General features: G+C 51.0%; 3 protein-coding genes and 1 long non-coding RNA gene across 5 annotated transcripts; all 4 read left to right on the top strand.

Annotated features, from left to right (window-relative positions):
- Nucleotides 1–2,472: 2,472 nt before the first annotated feature.
- LOC137902643 (uncharacterized) lies at nucleotides 2,473–4,705 on the top strand. Its single transcript, XR_011105732.1, has 3 exons — nucleotides 2,473–2,547; nucleotides 2,631–2,755; nucleotides 4,650–4,705. It is a non-coding gene; the product is annotated as an uncharacterized lncRNA (long non-coding RNA).
- Nucleotides 4,706–4,707: 2 nt separating this feature from the next.
- Nucleotides 4,708–5,928, top strand: LOC137901956 (exosomal polycystin-1-interacting protein-like; the record flags this gene model as incomplete). Its single annotated transcript, XM_068745990.1, has 1 exon — nucleotides 4,708–5,928. A coding segment is annotated over one exon (714 nt), but the record flags the coding sequence as incomplete, so codon positions are not given.
- A 2,236-nt stretch (nucleotides 5,929–8,164) lies between these two features.
- crfb1 (cytokine receptor family member b1) lies at nucleotides 8,165–12,250 on the top strand. Of its 2 annotated transcripts, XM_068746145.1 has the most exons (8): nucleotides 8,165–8,241; nucleotides 8,648–8,756; nucleotides 8,865–8,982; nucleotides 9,810–9,982; nucleotides 10,336–10,478; nucleotides 10,555–10,714; nucleotides 10,850–10,980; nucleotides 11,227–12,250. In XM_068746145.1, exons 2-8 carry the CDS (start codon nucleotides 8,708–8,710, stop codon nucleotides 11,917–11,919), a joined length of 1,467 nt encoding a protein of 488 aa, XP_068602246.1. In that variant the 5' UTR covers nucleotides 8,165–8,241; nucleotides 8,648–8,707; the 3' UTR covers nucleotides 11,920–12,250. The 2 variants fall into 2 exon arrangements, with proteins under 2 accessions (XP_068602246.1, XP_068602245.1); XM_068746144.1 differs by having other exon boundaries at nucleotides 10,555–10,980.
- Nucleotides 12,251–13,409: 1,159 nt separating this feature from the next.
- Nucleotides 13,410–15,951, top strand: LOC137901954 (interferon alpha/beta receptor 2-like). Its single transcript, XM_068745989.1, has 7 exons — nucleotides 13,410–13,461; nucleotides 13,557–13,686; nucleotides 13,840–14,015; nucleotides 14,098–14,239; nucleotides 14,318–14,484; nucleotides 14,560–14,675; nucleotides 15,292–15,951. The coding sequence occupies exons 1-7, from the start codon at nucleotides 13,410–13,412 to the stop codon at nucleotides 15,949–15,951; spliced, it is 1,443 nt and encodes a 480-aa protein (XP_068602090.1).
- Nucleotides 15,952–17,141: the final 1,190 nt, after the last annotated feature.

Below are 17,141 nucleotides of genomic sequence, written 5' to 3'. Positions count from 1 at the left end.
TCGGAATTTCCCTCGACTAAGCCATCTCAGATCATGCATGTCACTAGTTGCCCAATGATATGCAAAACAGAGACACGAGGAAGCGGCAAAACCTGTTGGGCTTTTTCTCCAGACCTTTTATCACAGCCTCGATGATCATTTTGAAGATGACGGTCTTGTTCTCCAGCAGGTTGGCGCGGATTGTCTGTTTGTTGCCAATCTTTTTGAGTAACTTCTTACAGACAGCCTTGGCAATCTTTTTTACCAGACAAGGATTCAGCTGCAGGCTGATGTTGGCATTGTGCATTTGGGTCACAAGCGTCTTTGTCAGCAACTCAACGATGTCCAAGATGTTTTGAATTTCGAAGACTGTGCCCTGGAAGATCTGTGAAATAACACCTATTATGATCCACCGGCACTGCCTCTCTAAGAGCTCAGGTGGCGACGCTGCAGGTTGCTGTGCGTCGCTGCTGGTGTCTTTGGAGACGGCCGGTGTCTCACTCTCCAGGGTGGGGCAGGTCTCCGATGGCGCTCGAAGGCTAACCGTTGCTCTCTTGATACTTTTTATTGCACAGCTCACGAGGTCCTTCTTCTTCTGCTCTCGTTGAACCTGCGCGTTGAGCCAGTCCCCCATCTTCTTTGTGAACATCTGCACCTCACTGATTACGGCCTGCTTGATGATCTCCAACCTTGGTACATCATGTGAGAGATGGTGGTACACAATACCAACCATCCGTTTGACGACTTCGGACCTCGGACCGCCGAGTTCCTCTGCTACGTTTGGATAAAAGTCTTTAGTGTCCCCAATCTTCTTAGCTTCTTGGATTATTTCCTGAACCACATATTCCACCGCTTCAATTAAAGAAATCAGAGGTTGATGGATTTCCGATGACATAGTGACGTCGAACTCTTCCTTGATTTTGTCCACAAGGTGAAGGATTGACTCCTTCGCATATGTGTGGACAAAAAAGGCCTTGATATTGGCCGCCACCTTCTCCCAAACATGGGTTTTGTCCTCAGGTTCCTGGATCTGCCCAAACTCGATGATAGCAAGGATCTCTGTGGCTACCGCCTCCGTGTTCAGGTAGAAGCACCTTTCAATGAGTCTCAACTCCTCTGCTGCCATTTTAATCGTGCTGCTCTCGCAGACGTCTTTCCCCATCTTGTCCAGAATGTTTTGGACAGACACGATGACCGCAGAGAAGCTGACGCTCAGAGTACAGTCACTTCCTGTTTCCTGTTCAAATGGAGTCACAGGTGTTGTAAATGACTCCAGCTTATGGTCCTGGTCTGGTGTTTTCTCAGAGGACATGCCAGCTGTTGATTTTAACATGTTCTCGATGCTCAGACTTGTTGATACCTCAAGGTTCCTGCAGTATGAATTACACGTGCCTGTTCTCGTTTCCCTTGTAATATATAGACTGGACTGGCTTTGAAACACTTCAGAACTCAATAGATCAAAGGAAGAACAATATCCTCGATATTAGATCAAAGACCTGGTCACATGATCGCATTACAGCAAAGACCTGGTCACATGATCACCATTAGATCAAAGACCTGGTCACATGACCACATGGTCGCTACACACTGCATTTTCTGGGATCACCTGTACCCGAAACCATCCTATTTAGGTGTAGAGCCGAGGTTTTTCCCCACCCAAGCTGCCAAGTATATTTAATTCTTTGTTAATAAAAGACAAAGCTCTGCCAGCCGTACTAACCCAGGATAAGATGTGTGTGCGTGCTGCTGCGGTTCCGTCGGTCGCACTCCAGGTCTCTCAAAAACAGGATACACACACAGACCGTGGGAATACGACAGCAAGCGTATCGCGTGTGACTGTAAATGTTTCGTTTGTGTGCCGCATTCTCCTGACGATGTGAGTCTCTTGGTCCTCTGAGCGTTAGTTATGTCGCCCTCTACTGGTGGGAAGCAGGTAGATTTAACTTCCTGGATTGGAGCTGAAGTTTTTTAATGGATTGACCAGAGAGACGAACTCATTTCTATTTCTATATTTCTGTTAAGTGTATTTAATGTTGCTCTGCCACACGGAGGCGCTACAGGACAAAAGTCATGACATGACCGCAGCAGCGTTACGTCACGTGGTAACAATGTTCACTGAAACACTACATGACAACAATCAACAATAACCACACGCACACATGCAGCCTGTTTCGGTGTGAGTGTGGACAGATTTCCCGACCAGAAGTTCATCCACATTCCAGCTGATGGATGACCTTTCACCTGACCTTCCCACATTCTTGGATTCAAACATTTTGGGATCACGGAGACAAAAATTCCAAAATCTTTTCCCTTTACGTTTTCCTGAATTTCCACCCGACCGCTTTAGAGCGGTGGTGTCGATGCTCTGGGCCGCGGGACGGCGCCACACACTTCTGTTCTGTGCGTATGTGGGGGGGGGGGAGTCTCGGAAAATGAGAGGCGGTTCCCGAAAATAGGAGGAGAGGGAGCCAAGGAGTGAGGAAATGGGAAAAAGGATGAGAAGAAAGCAAAGCGTGTTTGCCATGCTGCCACATACGAAGAGACGCGTCTCGCGTCAGGCTCCAGACAGTAAGGCTCTCTTTGTTTTCCTCTCCCTCTCTCTCTCTCTCATCCCTCCATCCTGACTCTCTCCCTCTCTCTTCTGCTGTCAGACGGACAGATGAGGTTTTCCAGCCGACCTCGTAGACAGATGTGGAACCCGCTGCCGCGCGAGGAAGCCGCGTCGACCGTCCTGGAACCGGCAGCGCGCCGCCTTAAGGAGCCCTGATCCGTCCACGTATGTACATAAACACGCATGTGCTGCAACACGATTGGCCGCGTTCATCCCCCGCTGCGCGTGGACTGCAGCGCAGACGTGAATCGAGGCGTTTTGTGATGGAAGCCTGGAGGAAGCGGAGCAGAAACGGAACACCGTTTCAGATAAACGTGTGTTTGAAAACAGAAACGAATAGAAACTCGGCGCCGCGTGGGAGGAGCAAACGTGTGATTCAGTTCCAACGGAGGCCGACTGGCGTCTCTGCTCGCGAGTCGGGTCTGAAACCTTTCGGTTGCGAGGTGAGGAGCCGCCGCATGGAAATGAGAGCTGCACAGAGGCGATGTATTTCTGAGCTTAGGGGCTGCACTTGAACGCACCACGAAGTCTCCGAATGAAAGAGGAAGCAGACTACATATAAATATCTCCGGTTCTGTTAGAACTAAATTATGTTGAGGCAATGAAGACTTTATCCGTCCTTAAAGTTACGTAGCTGCACCAAATGTTCTTTTTTTTTCATTTTATGACTAGAACACACGCCAGAGGTCAAGGGTCAGGCTGGGTTAGGTCACCCGGCTGTTCCTCTTCCTCCAAGCTTGTGTTCTGAGGAGACTTATCTGAAACTGGCTTAAAGTTCAAGTCGATTGTAGAGACTGAACAATGAAGATTTCGGAGGGACGTGGAGAGAGAGAGAGAGAGAGAGAGAGAGAGAGAGAGAGAGGAGTGAGAGACCTTGAGAAGAGTTGGCTGACGTGTGCAGCATTGAGCGAGGTGAGGGGAGCGCCAGGAAGGTGGGATTAGGGCGGCGGCGGTGGCGGATGATGTCACAGGAATGTGCGAGCCGCTCGTATCGTTCCAGCATCCGGCCCTGCAGCTGGAGCGGCCCGTTGCGGGGATTACAGCGATGGAGATGCAAAGGGGGGGGGCAAGAGAGGGAGAGGAGAGGAGAGGAGGAAGGAGCGGTGACGAATGGAAAGGGAGCGGCGTAATGAGCGGGCGAGCCAGACAGCTGGGGAGCCCGTGACTTATCAGGCGGGACGGCGGCGGGTGGAGAGGACGGCCTGTGAACGGAGGGCGGCGGCTACTGTGGGCTTTATTTATAGAGTTTAAAACGTCCACCGTTTGAGGCGGGACGAAAGGGAAGCTCAACGTGGACAGACGTGGACTTGGACGAACCCCCCTTTGTGGGACTTCATGATCCAGATCCACATGGGGTCTGACCCAGAATCTGGGTCGGTCGGTTCTGTTGGACTTTGATGGGAATCCATGCTGTGGGTTTCGTGTGATCCCGGTAAGACGGGACGTGGGCCGGATTCAGACCTCCGCCGAGGTCGGAGACGCTCCCACGTTCACTCCGTAGTGGAAAACGGGAACCCCGGAGAGTTCCAGAGCTCCATTTGGACATTTGTTTGATCCATCAGCCGGAGGGGCCGAAGGGGAAATGACTTCAAATGTTAGAAATGGTTGCGTTCGGGTACCAAAACGCATCGCGTGCGTTTTTCTTTCCAGACCTCCTCTAAACGATTGTCCCGCCTAAAGAGGAAAATGTGGACTCGCTCAGCGCGTTGGGGAACGAGGACATAAAGGAGCCAGTGTTTCATTAATCCTCCACGTAACCGCAGCAGGAGCTTTCATGAGCGACCGTACGCCGCCCCGCGGTAGCCCGGGGCCTGGAAGGGCCACGCCCATGGGAGAGAGGGAGGGAGGGAGGGCTGGATTGCTGAATTCAACAGTCTGTCGGCTTAAACTGGCGTCCGCGTGTAAAAATACCGACGCCAAGCAGAAGCAGGTTACCATACGGCCCGGAGCGTAAAGAGCCGGGGGGAGGAGTCACAGCAGGGCGAGCTAATGGCCAACCCCGCTGAGGTTTGCCCCCCCGGGGATGTGACTCGGGGTCTAACTTTACTTCTGTCCGCAGCTTCACCCCGACCCGCCACGACCCGGACCCTCCACTCGGCGAAGATGTAGTCCGTGTGATCTCCGTGGAGATGTCTCAAAACACAGTCTCCTCTGCACCGTTGCCGTGGTCGCTGTGGTTGCTGCTCTTCCTGACGCCCGGCACCCAGACCTCAAGCTCCGCCCCTGAAACCGCCGCTCCTCCGGCGGTCAACGTGGCGCTGCTGTTCGACAGCGGCGCCCCGAGCCACAACCTGCGGAACTGCAGCTGTTCGTCACCCGTGCAGGACTGCGACGAGGCCCTGGCCAACACGCTCTGCAGATGCCACACGGTGCTGCGCTCCGCTCTGCCCCCTGCTGGCCTCGGGGAGCCTGAGCGACTCACCGTCTGGGTGAAGGAGCTCTGGGTCCTGCAGGAGCTGCTGAACAGGAGCAGAGTCGGGCATTTGCACTTGTCCTTTTGCGGAATAGATCCAATGGGCAGCGACTACGTGGCTCTGCTCGGGCTACGGACCCTCGGGATCCACAGCGCAGCGCCAGGAGCCCCCTACCCCGACCAGGAAATGACAATCGCCCCCTCTGCAGGGGTTGCAGCAGAACTAGAGGCCCTCTCCTTCGACCTCTCCTCCTCCCTCCACGTGACTCTTCTGGATCTGGCGGTTCTGAACGGGCTCTCGGCCCTGAAGGCATACACCGTGGTGGGACCTCCAGCTCGCGCCCTGGCCCAGAACCTCCCCCACCTGGGCTTGCCCCCAGGCGCTGCAGAGACCCTCCTCTTCACAGTCGTCTACTGACAAACGGGATTGCGGCGCTGAGTGATGTCATCAGGACGAGCTGCTGAAGCATCCTCTGAGGGATCCTTCCAGATCTGGATGTCCGTCTGCTGTACCGTCATTCTGGCGCCGTCTCTGGATGCATTTTCTATTCTGCTGCTGCTGAAATAAATCCTGTTCAGCGCTAACGCCAGAGACGGCGGCTACGTTTAGCATGTCGGGCATCATAACCGCTAACCAGGGAGCTGAACTGATGCTTTCATCCATCCGCTTCGCTAACGCTAACACTTTTGGAACTGCTGTTCAAGCCGTGTGTTCTAACTGATGTCTGTTGTCACGGTGGTTTACGTGCGTGTGCACGTGCGCTCTGGTTAGGGTTAATGAGAGGGAGCACGCCAACAGTCACATTCCAATCGGTCAAGTTTACCCAATCCTCTTTTGTTAATTAATAAAAATGCTGGAAGTTTTTTCTGGATCCACCCCAAGCTCTTGATAAATGCCCCGCCCTCCCACCCAGATTCGGGGTAACAGAAGTAGCTTTAATAAACAACTGAAATGTTTTTTGGTTTTATTGCCACTTAAATTTTGAGTTAAAACATTCCCTTTTTTTTTTACTTACAATCAACGTTGATCAGATCAGACAGACACAAAAGATTCACATTTATTAACGAGTAAGGAACTCAAAAAGGGCCGATCCGGCGCTAACGCGTTCGACGCGTTAGCGCGGCTTCGTATTTATGTTGAACTGCACGCCGGACTTTCGCTTTAGTGTGCAGAAAGTCTGAGCACCTTCGGGTCACAAAGGCGCCTTTGATTGATCACATCTGGCCTTGGAAATTCCTCGGCGTGATCACGTGACTTACCGTCGATCCAGGGAGCCGGGGGGGGGTGGGGGGGGGGGGACGACTTTAACGGAAGCGTCAGCTCCCGTCCCGCCGGTTCCGTTCATGTCATTGGACAGGACACGGGCTGGACTTCTGATTACAGGAACACCTGGAACAAACCATTGGATGATGAGTTCCATTTGTGCTTTCTGGTTCTGCTGGTTCTGTTAGAAATACATCTCTTTTCACCTTGGATCCCTTTGCTGATATTCATCTCATCCTGGTCCTATCAGAAACGTATCGCCTCCTCGGCGGCAGCTTTATCCTTCATAGACAGTCAGTTGGGGACGAAGGCGGGCTGGAGCCGGGCCGTGTTCCGGAAACCGGCGTCTGAAGCGCAACATGTGGCGTGTTGAAAAAGGCCCGGTGAAGGAGGTTCTGTAGGGGAGAGGAGAACCCAGCAGGACACATTCCTGCCCAGGGATCAATAGAGGGTAATAAAAAAAAGAACACGGCGTACTGCAGCAGCTGGAGCCGGTCCAGGTCGACCAGAGAGCCCAGAACCAGATGGTTCTGTCCGAGCGCTGCTCTGCTCCGGACACGGAAAGCCTGAGCAGAGAGGTGGGTGAGACAAAGGCCTGCCGTGGCTGGAGCTGACCGAGGGGCCCGGCAGGCCGCCAGATGTTCCAGCTGGGCTGATCCAAGAAAACAAGTCGATTCAGGGCGGGCGGGGGCGGGGCTGAGGTCAGACGGCGGGATCCAGACGCTGGTTGTGTCGAGTTCCCGTGATGTCATCCTGCGGGACATCCTGCGGGACCGCCTCTCGCTTTTCGTTTTGACTCTAAACACGCGTTTGCTCTGACCGCGACCCCTAAAGAAAGGATTCGTAGATTATTTTATTAAAATTAGCATCTTTCCTGTTCGCACTCCCGAAGATACAGTTTGTAAAACTCCCGAATGTACAACTGTCTTTATAAATAGCGTAATGCAAACAGCTTTACTAGCATTACTTCATAGGATGCTAAATGACCTGCTAACAGCTAATGTCACTTCAATAGTGTTTCTGCAGCATTGAAGCTGTGAACCAACCTGCAAGCTTTGTGCCAGTCAGTGACGTCATCTGGACAACCTGCAGACAAGAGCAACATTCAAACATTTCAACCCTGGTGTAAATGTAAACTAGCAGCAGTAGAGGACTCTTGTTTCTCGGTATTATTTGAGAGTACCGTTCCTACCTTGTGGTGAATTCTAGTTTAAATAATAATAATATTTTCGGGGCAGGTTTCGTCCTTTTTCGGGAGACCTCGTGGAAGTATTACAGGAACTAGAAGTACCTTTCATTGCCCTCTGGCGAGCAGATCGACTCACACCTCGGTCTGGAAAACAGGAAGTGACGTGTGGAAAGTGAGCTCACACCGGAAATACATGCTTGTGTTTAAAAATAAAAGCGATTATAGTTATCGGGGCGGAAGTTGAGGTTATTTACAATCACGTTTTTCACATTTAAACATATTTAATACAAATTTCTAATTAGTTTATTTTGCAGTACGTGCCAATTTCTATTTAAAGAATTTTAACTTAAGAAGTACATTTAATATAGCATGTTTTTAAATGATGAGTCAGTGTGAACTGATTCAGTAACTTGAAAGTGATTTATTACAGGAAAGAATATTTACTTATATGTAATAGATTAATAAGAATTTATACTCATTATATATGTATTATTTGGACACTTAACTTTATTTAATCACATTTATCCATATTTGTACATGACTTATTGTGATTTAAAAAGGTCTAACAGTCCAAGGAGTCCAGATGCACAGAATTTACTCCTGTAAATTACGGAGTGGAGTTTCAATATTTCGTCACTCAGTCTTTTATTTTGGAGCACCGGAAGTAGTTATGTTTTTCCGTGTAGCTTGACGTAAACCCCGCCGGACGTCATGACGTCGCGGGGAGACTCGGTGGAGGAAAGAAAACACTTGAAATTTCTCCGTCAGTCTCCAGCGAGTTGTCGGTAAGTCACCAAACAGTGAACGTTTAGTTGTTAGCTTAGCTGTTAGCTTAGCTGTTAGCTAACAGCACTTTATAGCTCGCTAGCTAACTTGTTAATTTATGTCATTGTTGATAGCGAGGGATATCGTTGGAATTTGATGTCTTAATTCTCCAGAGTGACGTCAGCTTGACTATATTGTTCTATTACTAATACTTCTAGTCGATAAGAAAACAAACTGTTGATTATTATTATCTCATTGATATTTATATTGATGTAATGTAACTTATTTAATCGAATTAACTTTAACGGAAGTGTCTCGCGCTTCAAATGGCGGATAGAATACGAAAAATTACAAAATAAGATGGTTTTAAATGAACAAATCCAAGACATGGGGCATGCGTTTATGTTTATCTGTATCTGTTTTCAGACACTAACGGTCCAGTCTATGGAGGGAGATGAACGCGGCGCGACCTTATGAGGGTAAAGGATGAACTGTTTACCGCTGGTTCCTTCTCTCGTGTTGCTGCTCCATTCTGGCAAGTATTCCAAGCTGTAATAAAGTGTCCTGCGTGAAACGCGTCTGTGTACCTGCGTGAAACGCGTCTGTGTACCCGCGTCACGTGGCTCTCATCTCGCACTCGCAGCGCTCGGCTCCCTCCCTGCGCCGGTCAATGTTACCGTCGAGTCCGTCAACTTCCACCACGTCCTGCGCTGGGACCCGGGACCCGGCACCCCGCCAGGAACGCGCTACAAGGTCTTCAGGTACTTTCTGCCTGCGCGGTCTTGTTCTCATTTCCTGCCAGGTTTGGTCTGATGCCGTCGTCTCGGAGGAAAACGCCCCCCCCCATTACATTCTGCTCTGTTTTCTCTAACCTCAGAGTTTCCTGGGGTTGCGTGCTGAACGCCACAAAAATCTTTGATATAAATAATGTAAATAAAGTATAATACGATAAATCAAACACAGCTGAAAGGATGCAATTATGACATTAAGGTACGATCCCCTTATCAATCAATTAATAATAGGTTTGATAAGGCTCATAATGTTGAGGAAGATTTTAAAAATGACAGAATTTCCATCCTCGCACAGATCAGCCTTAAACATTTGCTTGACTCAAACAACCAACCAAACAAACAAACAAACAAACAAACAACCAAACATGGGTGATTCAGTCCTGATTCATCTGAGCTAAACAAAAGCCGAAATAAACTGAGAGGCGTTTTGTTGTAAGCCCAGCCTCTTCGTCTGAATCAAACGTGTCCTCAGATTCGGAGCGACGCTTTTAGGACGCCGTCTGCGTTCTTATTTTGGGTTTTTATTACGGAGACAGCCGAGAGGCGACAGGATGTGAAAGTGAGAAGAGGAACAAGACGCAGCAAAGTTCAGCAGCTGGACGCCTATTTGAATTCTACTTTCCCTCGCAGCATGGATTTATTTGATTGCTGGATTAACTTGGGTTTGAGTTTTGTGTGTGTGTCTTTAGGACCAATCAGAAACCAGAATAGCCTCATGCTGTTGCATCAGCTGACTGACACAGGGGTTCATTGTCCCGCCACGCTGAAACAGAAACCACTGAATCTGGTTTTTCTAGGTACAGGATGGAGGGAGGAAAGCGGAAACGGTTATTATTAAAGTCTTCGTCGACGTCCGTGAAGCTGAGTCTCATTCCCAGACAGGAATACCTGCTGACGGTCCAGGCGTTCCACAAGCGAACCCTGACCTCAAACACGTCGGCCGCGGTCCGGTTCACACCTTATGAAGACAGTACGTATCCCCGGGCGTCTCCGGATTCATGCGCTTGTTGTTTTTGTGTTAGTTAGAAAATGATAATGTAGTAAAAACCAACATAATGAGCACGATAAGCTAATGTTAGCATCTTCACGCGAGCGTGTTAGCACGCGGCCTTCAGCCGAGTGCACCGCTGCGCCCGGGTCCGTTTGGATGATTGTTTTTAACGTGATCGAATGCATTACATTCAGTTTATGTGAAGTTTGAATTGCTTTCAATCGGAGCATCACGTAAAAGAAGAAAACCCTGTTTCAGTTTCAGACTGCAACGTAAACGCGAATGTATATAAATGTTCCGTTTCATTTCTCATGACTTCTTCTTGTGCCAAGCCCTAATAGATCCTCCGAAGCTCTCCCTGGCTGGATGTGGGACCTGCATCCAAATCAACATCTCCATGCCGGCGGCCGGAGTGGATATCCATGCGTTCTACTATCCTACGTACCGAGTCGTCTATCAGAGACGCCGAGGAAAGGTCGGAAGGCCATTTCACCCCGCCGTCAAATCTCCCTCCGGTGGGAGTGATTCTCGTGACGCTTTCTGACGTGCAGGAGGTAACGTACGACTCCGGAGACAGGAGTTTCACTCTGAAGAACCTGCAGAGCGGTACCGAGTACTGCGTCCAGGTCCACCCGATGATCAGGCTGAACAGGAACACCGTGCCGTCGGCCAGGGAGTGTGTGTTCACCAGCGGCGTGGAGACGAGCGGCGGTGAGCTCGCCTTCCACAGGTCGAACCGGATCGAACTGGATCTACGCCGTCCACACGGTGACCTGGATCAGCACCAGAAGGTTCTAGATCTGTGTGTGTGTGTGTGTGTGTGTGTGTGTGTGTGTGCGTGTTCAGGGCCTCTTGTTGCAGGTACGGTTTCTGCCACCGTGCTTTCAGTCCTGGCTGTCCTGTCGGCCTTCCTGTGTTTTCTCTACCACACCGGATTCATCTCTAAACTGAAGGAAGCTCTGCCCAGAGGACCAGTAGTAAGAAACAAACGTACCTCCGCTCATCTTAGCTTAGCTTAGCTTAGCTTAGCTTAGCGTGGTTGATCCTGTCTGAGTCAGTGCGGTTTCAGCTTTAGTCCGGTCCTGGTTTTAGTGTGTTTCGTCGAACTCGCTGCTGCTGAGGCGATGGGAAGGTCTTTAGTTTCGTCCAATCGGAACGCTCTGTTGCCCTCTCTTGTTTTTATTTGCCCCATCGGTTGAACGGCCTCTTCTTCTCCTCTCCAGGCGGCTCTGAGCCGAGGCTACATCCTGACGCCAGAGAGGACAGTTCCCGACCACATCTTCCTCAGTCCAGAGGTGGAGATGAAGAATAAGCACCAGAATCCCAGAACACCTGTAACCGAGGGCTCCGACCTCGAGGAGGAGGAGGATGAGGATGAAGAGGAGGGCGGGGTTCCCGTCTACATCGACGGAGCCAGAGCGCAGTCCTCTGGTGAAGGGCCCAGCGGGGGTTCTGCTGACGCGGCGGAGGACAGAACGCTGATCCCTTCAGGGGACTCCCAAGGTTCGGAGGAGGAGGTACGGCAGTTTGAGGATGACGAAGAGGAAGCTGAAGGAGCGGAGGTCTGTTTGATCCCTGAGGAGAACGTCACGGATGAGGCGGGGCAGGATGAGGTCGCGTTCGACAGCTCGGGCGATGTCGACCTGCTGACACTCACCTTCGCCGCTTTCGCTCGGTGTGAGGAAGAGGAGCAGAACGCAAGAGACTCTCTGACGAACTGCAGCCGATGTTCGGACGTGGAGCGCTTGATTCCCACAGACTCGCAGGCTGCGTCATGTGACCAGACACCTGTGGTGACGCAAGGCTTCGCTGGGAGCGGGTATGAGGTCAGACGAGCGGCCACCGATGTTGGAATGCAGGAGGAGGAGGAGGAGGAGGAGGATGAAGAATTCTCTGGATATATGAGACACGCATGACGCGCCTCTTTATTTCTGCAAATATACGCGATTACCCAGCCCGGGCTTTTTATTCAAAAACAAGTCAAACTTGAATTTAGAAATGCAGATACAGGCGCCTTTATTTGCCCAGGCTGCTGACGGAGCTAAAAGAAGTAAAGCGTTTAAGTTAAGGATGTGATACGTCAGGATGAATGTTGAATAAATAATGGTGCATTAATTTATCCGCTCTATAGTTTGTTTTAGTGTAAAATCATCGGATTGGTTCAGATCAATTAGAGGCTAGCAGCAACACAACAGTTCAAACACACTAACGGGGAGTATCACAAAAATGACAATAAAGACAATAACGAAGCCACTGTTGGAGCTCTTATTTTGAAATACTGGTTGGTTGTAGCAGTTAATCTATTCAACTTCACCATTGATTTAATCTCAATAGGCAGCGACCGAACAAGTCTGAGCATGAATCCTCCAGTATTTTATTCTTTCATGTTCGTCCTCCAGTTTTATCACTTATCTACGTTTGCTAGGGGTTTTCTGCAAGGATTGTTCTCCAAGTAATGATCATTATTTATATATTTTCATATACTGTGAAATTAGATAATTAGAAATATAATATTATAATTAGATATAATAGTTATAATCCAGTAAATTACATTTAGTCTGTGTTCCTGCCTCCTTTCCTCTCATACTAGTTAAGTGTTTGTACAGAGTTCAATTTGGTTACACAAATTCTTCGAGGTCACGTGATTTCCTATCGCAAACTGGGACAGATGCTGCCTTCAGGAGCGGTCGGGACAAAAAAAAAAGGAAAAATACGTTTTAAACAACAATAACGAGTCGATTTAGCGAGAAAGCAATAATAAACATTTTATGCTAATAAAACAAGATAACATCATAAGAGAACAATCTCTTGTTACATCCAAAGTTCGTTTTTGACAATGCAACAATAACAGACATGTTATGCTAACACAATGAGCCAGAGGGTGAAATGCGTTTTGACGGGAGTTCCGTGAATGCAGCAGCAGTAGCGGCGGTAGCGATAGTAACACACTGGAGATTAAGGCTGCTGTCTGTCTGTCTGCCTGTCTGTCTGCCTGCTCCGGTCCTGGGTTACCCGGGGAACGCTGCTCAGGACAGGTAGCCGATGGAAGACGTTCACACGTTAGCCTCTGAGCTGTAGCTTCAGAGCTAGCTTACGCTGCAACAACATCGCTGCTAGCCCGCTAGCTTCGCGGGGACGCGCCGTGCTCGTTTGTAGTTTTTAATCGACGCCGTTTGTGGTGATTTCTGAGGAGTAAACGGACGTAAAAGTGAAAGTTTCCATCGCGCTAAACTAGCATGGCGTTTGTGAGAGGATGGGATTGTGAGTAGCGGACAAACGACCCCGGAAACCAGTTTAAAGAGTGACGTCCGGTGCGCGTCACGTGACGTGTGGGCGCCGGGCGGATCCAGATTTGTGCGTTCATACTGAAAGTGAAACCGGGTTCCAGGGAGATGCGTTGGGTGCCATGGTGACAGCTCTCGTTTGGATGCTCACCTGGCTGCCTCGGGTGCTGGCAGGTGAGTAAATACGCCCCGCCCCTTCCCCGGTGGGGGGGGGGGGGGGGGGGTCAAGAGGAGGCGTGGAGGAAAACGATGCCTTTGATGTCTTCCAGCCATGAGTGAACTTCCCCGGCCCGTCATCCTGGCGCTGAACTCCAGCCGCTTCGACCACGTGCTGGCGTGGGAACCCGGACCCGGGACGCCTTCAGGGGTCCACTACCGGGTCACCATGAGCACGACCACGTGAGCGCCGGCGGCGGTTGTTGTCGTTGTTGTTGTCGTTGTCGTTGTCGTTGTCGTGGTGTCATCTAACCCGGCGTTTGTCGTTGTCGTTGTCGTTGTCGTTGTCGTTGTCGTGGTGTCATCTAACCCGCCGTTCGTCTCCCGGTTCTGAAGCTGGGCCTCCTGGGTGCCGGTGGCGGGCTGCGAGCACGTCCAGCGCCCTCTGCTGTGTGACCTGACGCACGCCTTCTCTGACCGGACGCAGGTGTACCTGACCCGGGTGGCGGCGGTGCTGGAGGGGCGGACGTCGCCGCCCGCCACCCATCCGGGCTTTCAGCCAATCAGAGACAGTGAGTGGCGCCGGGCTGACGCTGGACTCGCAGGTGTTCTCTGATTTGACGCGTCCCTCTCCCGCCTTCCTTCCTGTCCCAGCCTACCTGGACCCGCCGCTGCTTTCCGTGGCGCCCTGTGACGCCCGCCTGTGCGTGGACCTCCAGCCGCCCGCGGAGCACCTCAGGGACGTGTACGAGTCCCTCCATTACCAACTCCGGATCCAGACCAGCGGCGTGGAGAGCGTCCGGGTACGGCGCTCCGGCTGTCGTCGCCTCCGTGGCCCGCCGGGTTTTTTTTTTTTTTGTCTCGTCTAACGTCCGCGTCGCTTTTCACAGGACGCCATGTCTCTGAGAAGACAGACGCTGGACAACCTGGCCCCCGGCCGACCGTCCTGTGTCTCGGTCCGATTCTCGGGCAGCGGGGTGCGCAGGAAGTCCAACTACAGCCGGCCGGTGTGCGCCGCCGTGCCGGCCGACCACGACACGGGTACGTGGTGCGAGCTGGACCAGGCGTGTCTCCGCGCTGGTGTGTAAATCAAACGCCCCCCCCCCCTCCCTGCAGACCGGTTGTTGTTGGGCCTGCTGTGCCTCCTGGTGTCGTGCGGCGTGGTCGCTGTGGCGCTACTGGTCGCCACGGGTTACTTCTGTCTGAGGAGGGAGCCGCCGCCGTTCGTCCTGGTGAGTGTAGCGGCGTGAAACGCAGGGTTAATCCCGTCGGGATTACTCCAGATGAAACGACAACAGGGGTCGCCGAGGTCGATCTGAGGTCGTGCACGTGTGAGGCGTACAGGAAGTGAAGATCAAAGCCGCAGAGACCGTTAGGAGTTCTTTAATTCTTTCCGTTTGAGTTTGCGGTTCGACAGGAAGCGGTTCCGAGTAAACGAACAGGAAGCTCGAGTTCGGGGCGGAGCGGCGGGAGGCCGTCGTGGCTCCTCCTCCTCCTCGCTTCTCAGAAAGACTAGCATCCGAGCTAGCGTCGCGCGCAGCGTTAAAATGTCTGTTGGGTGCTTTTGTTCCAGTTTCAGCGGCGAGCAACTTTTCCGTGTGTGGGCGGCGGTTACCGTTAACCCTTTATTAGCGGGTTCCGTTTAATGCGAGGGGGATTTCAGAGAGAGAGAGGGAGAGAGGGCGAGAGAGAGAGAGAGGGGGCGGGTCGCGCCTTCCGGCCCATCAGGACGAGGCGACCTTGAAGGACCTTCAGCAGTCGCTGATTCTTCTTCTCCTGTCTGACGGCGTTATCGATTATTGGTCCAGCTGCTGGCATTGATTGCGTCTTCTTTGTCTCTTGTCTCAGACGTCCATCCGTCACCTCGACAGGACGGTGGTTCTCGCTCCGTCCTGCGTCTCCCTGGCCTCCCTCCTGTACGTGAAGCCAATGGCGCCCTCTTCAGGTGAAATGGGGAGCAACCAGACTTTAACGGATGAGAACGGAACGGGCGAGACTGGAGGAGGAGGAGGAGGAGGACATTACACGATAAAGGTGGACCTTAACCGCCTCGTGCCCCCCCCTTCAGCTCCTTTACTGCCCGTGCGTGAGCCCCCGCCGTGCTCCTCCTCCTACCGAACGTCGGACTCGCCTCCTCTTTCAAACGAGACCTCACGCTGGGAGTCGGACCGCCAAGCGTCGGAGCCTCCTCCAGACACAACAGAGCCAGATAAAGTGGAGGAGGAGGCGGCGGGAGGCGGGGGCGACGAGGAGGTCAACCTCCGCACTTTAACATTCGGCTGGAATGACGAGGAGGAGGAGGAGGAGGAGGAGGAGGAGGAGCGATCGCACGATGAGGGTTCTTGTGCTTCAGAGGATGCTGCTTCGGTTCTGCCGACACAAACGTGGGAAATAGAGGAGAGCGGATCAGAGACGCTTCCACGCTCTGTTGGGGAGGAAGAGGAGGAAGAGGAGGAAGAGGAGGACAACTCTGGATATATCGGGCATCCAAGTGTTTTTCGGAACTGACCGTAGAAATCTTGGATTTCCCGCTCATTCGTTGTTGTGTCTTTAACGATCCGGTGAGGCTAAGCTAACACCTAGCTGCTGAACTGACCTCCGACACCTTAAAGGGCCAGTCCACTCAAAATGAGGACGCAGTCTTCATCGATTCAGGCTGACGGAGGTTCTGCTGTAGCTTATTAGTTATATAAGAAGCATTCTCAGGAACAACTGAAGAAGATGAGGATGAAAATAAAACCTCTTCATCCACCTCTCCAGAGCTCGTTCACCTTCCTCACACGGCGGGCATTAGCTTAGCGGCTGTAGCTAAGAATTCATTTTCTAAAATGATTTTTTTTTTTTTTACCAAACTTGTGTTGACTTTGCATACAGATGTGTTCCTATCGTCCACATTTATAAGCTAATGTTAGCTTGATTAGCATCCGGCCTTGCCTTCAGTGTTCTGGTGGGTCCGTTACTGTGAACCGAAAGCCGTTCTGCTGTCATGAATGTGGACGGACGCCGTTTTATTACTTTACAGCTTGAACGAACAAAGCGTGCCGTTAGTTCTGCGTCTTTTTTTATCGTTAAACGGTAACGTTAGCCGCCGCTAACGGCTCATCACACATGTCCATTTAGCTCCAATGTGCAACACTGATCACTGATCTTAGCTCGGAAGATGCTAAATGCTAACATTAGCTGTTATCTAACAGTAGCTAGTGGATTAGCCGATGTTCTTTTGCCTTTCAGTACTGATTGATCGTGATGCTGTAAAACGTTTGGTGAAATTGATCCAACATTGAAGCATCAAAGCGTCACAGAAAAGCCGAAAGTTCGAGTTTGGTCCGGTTTAATGAAACGCAGCCTCTGATTTGGGTTCTAAAGTAACACGAGCAGCAAATCATGGAATCTGTCAATAATCAATAATGGATTAGTAATTGCATCCCAGCCGTCTGATCAGATCTGATGGTCGTGTTTCACTGGATCAGCGTTACCAAGCATCGTGTTTGTTTGTTTTCTGTTTTGTTTACAGTTTTCACTCTGAAAATGATCTAAAGTTCCTTCTGGAATGTCCGTTTTCCTTTGATGCAAAGAGCCGATGCTCAGTGTTCAGCCATAAACATGCACTTTTCACCGCTAATAAAGAAACACACAAACTAAAGCTTTGTTGTTGTTGTTTTGCTAATAGAACTCGCGTAGAGCAGCAGCAGCCTCCG

Source organism: Brachionichthys hirsutus, chromosome 12 (assembly GCF_040956055.1).
Source record: "Brachionichthys hirsutus isolate HB-005 chromosome 12, CSIRO-AGI_Bhir_v1, whole genome shotgun sequence".
NCBI classification, from domain to species: Eukaryota; Metazoa; Chordata; class Actinopteri; order Lophiiformes; family Brachionichthyidae; genus Brachionichthys; species Brachionichthys hirsutus.
Note: the sequence above shows the minus strand (reverse complement) of the source record. Positions and strands in the feature narration are given on the sequence as shown.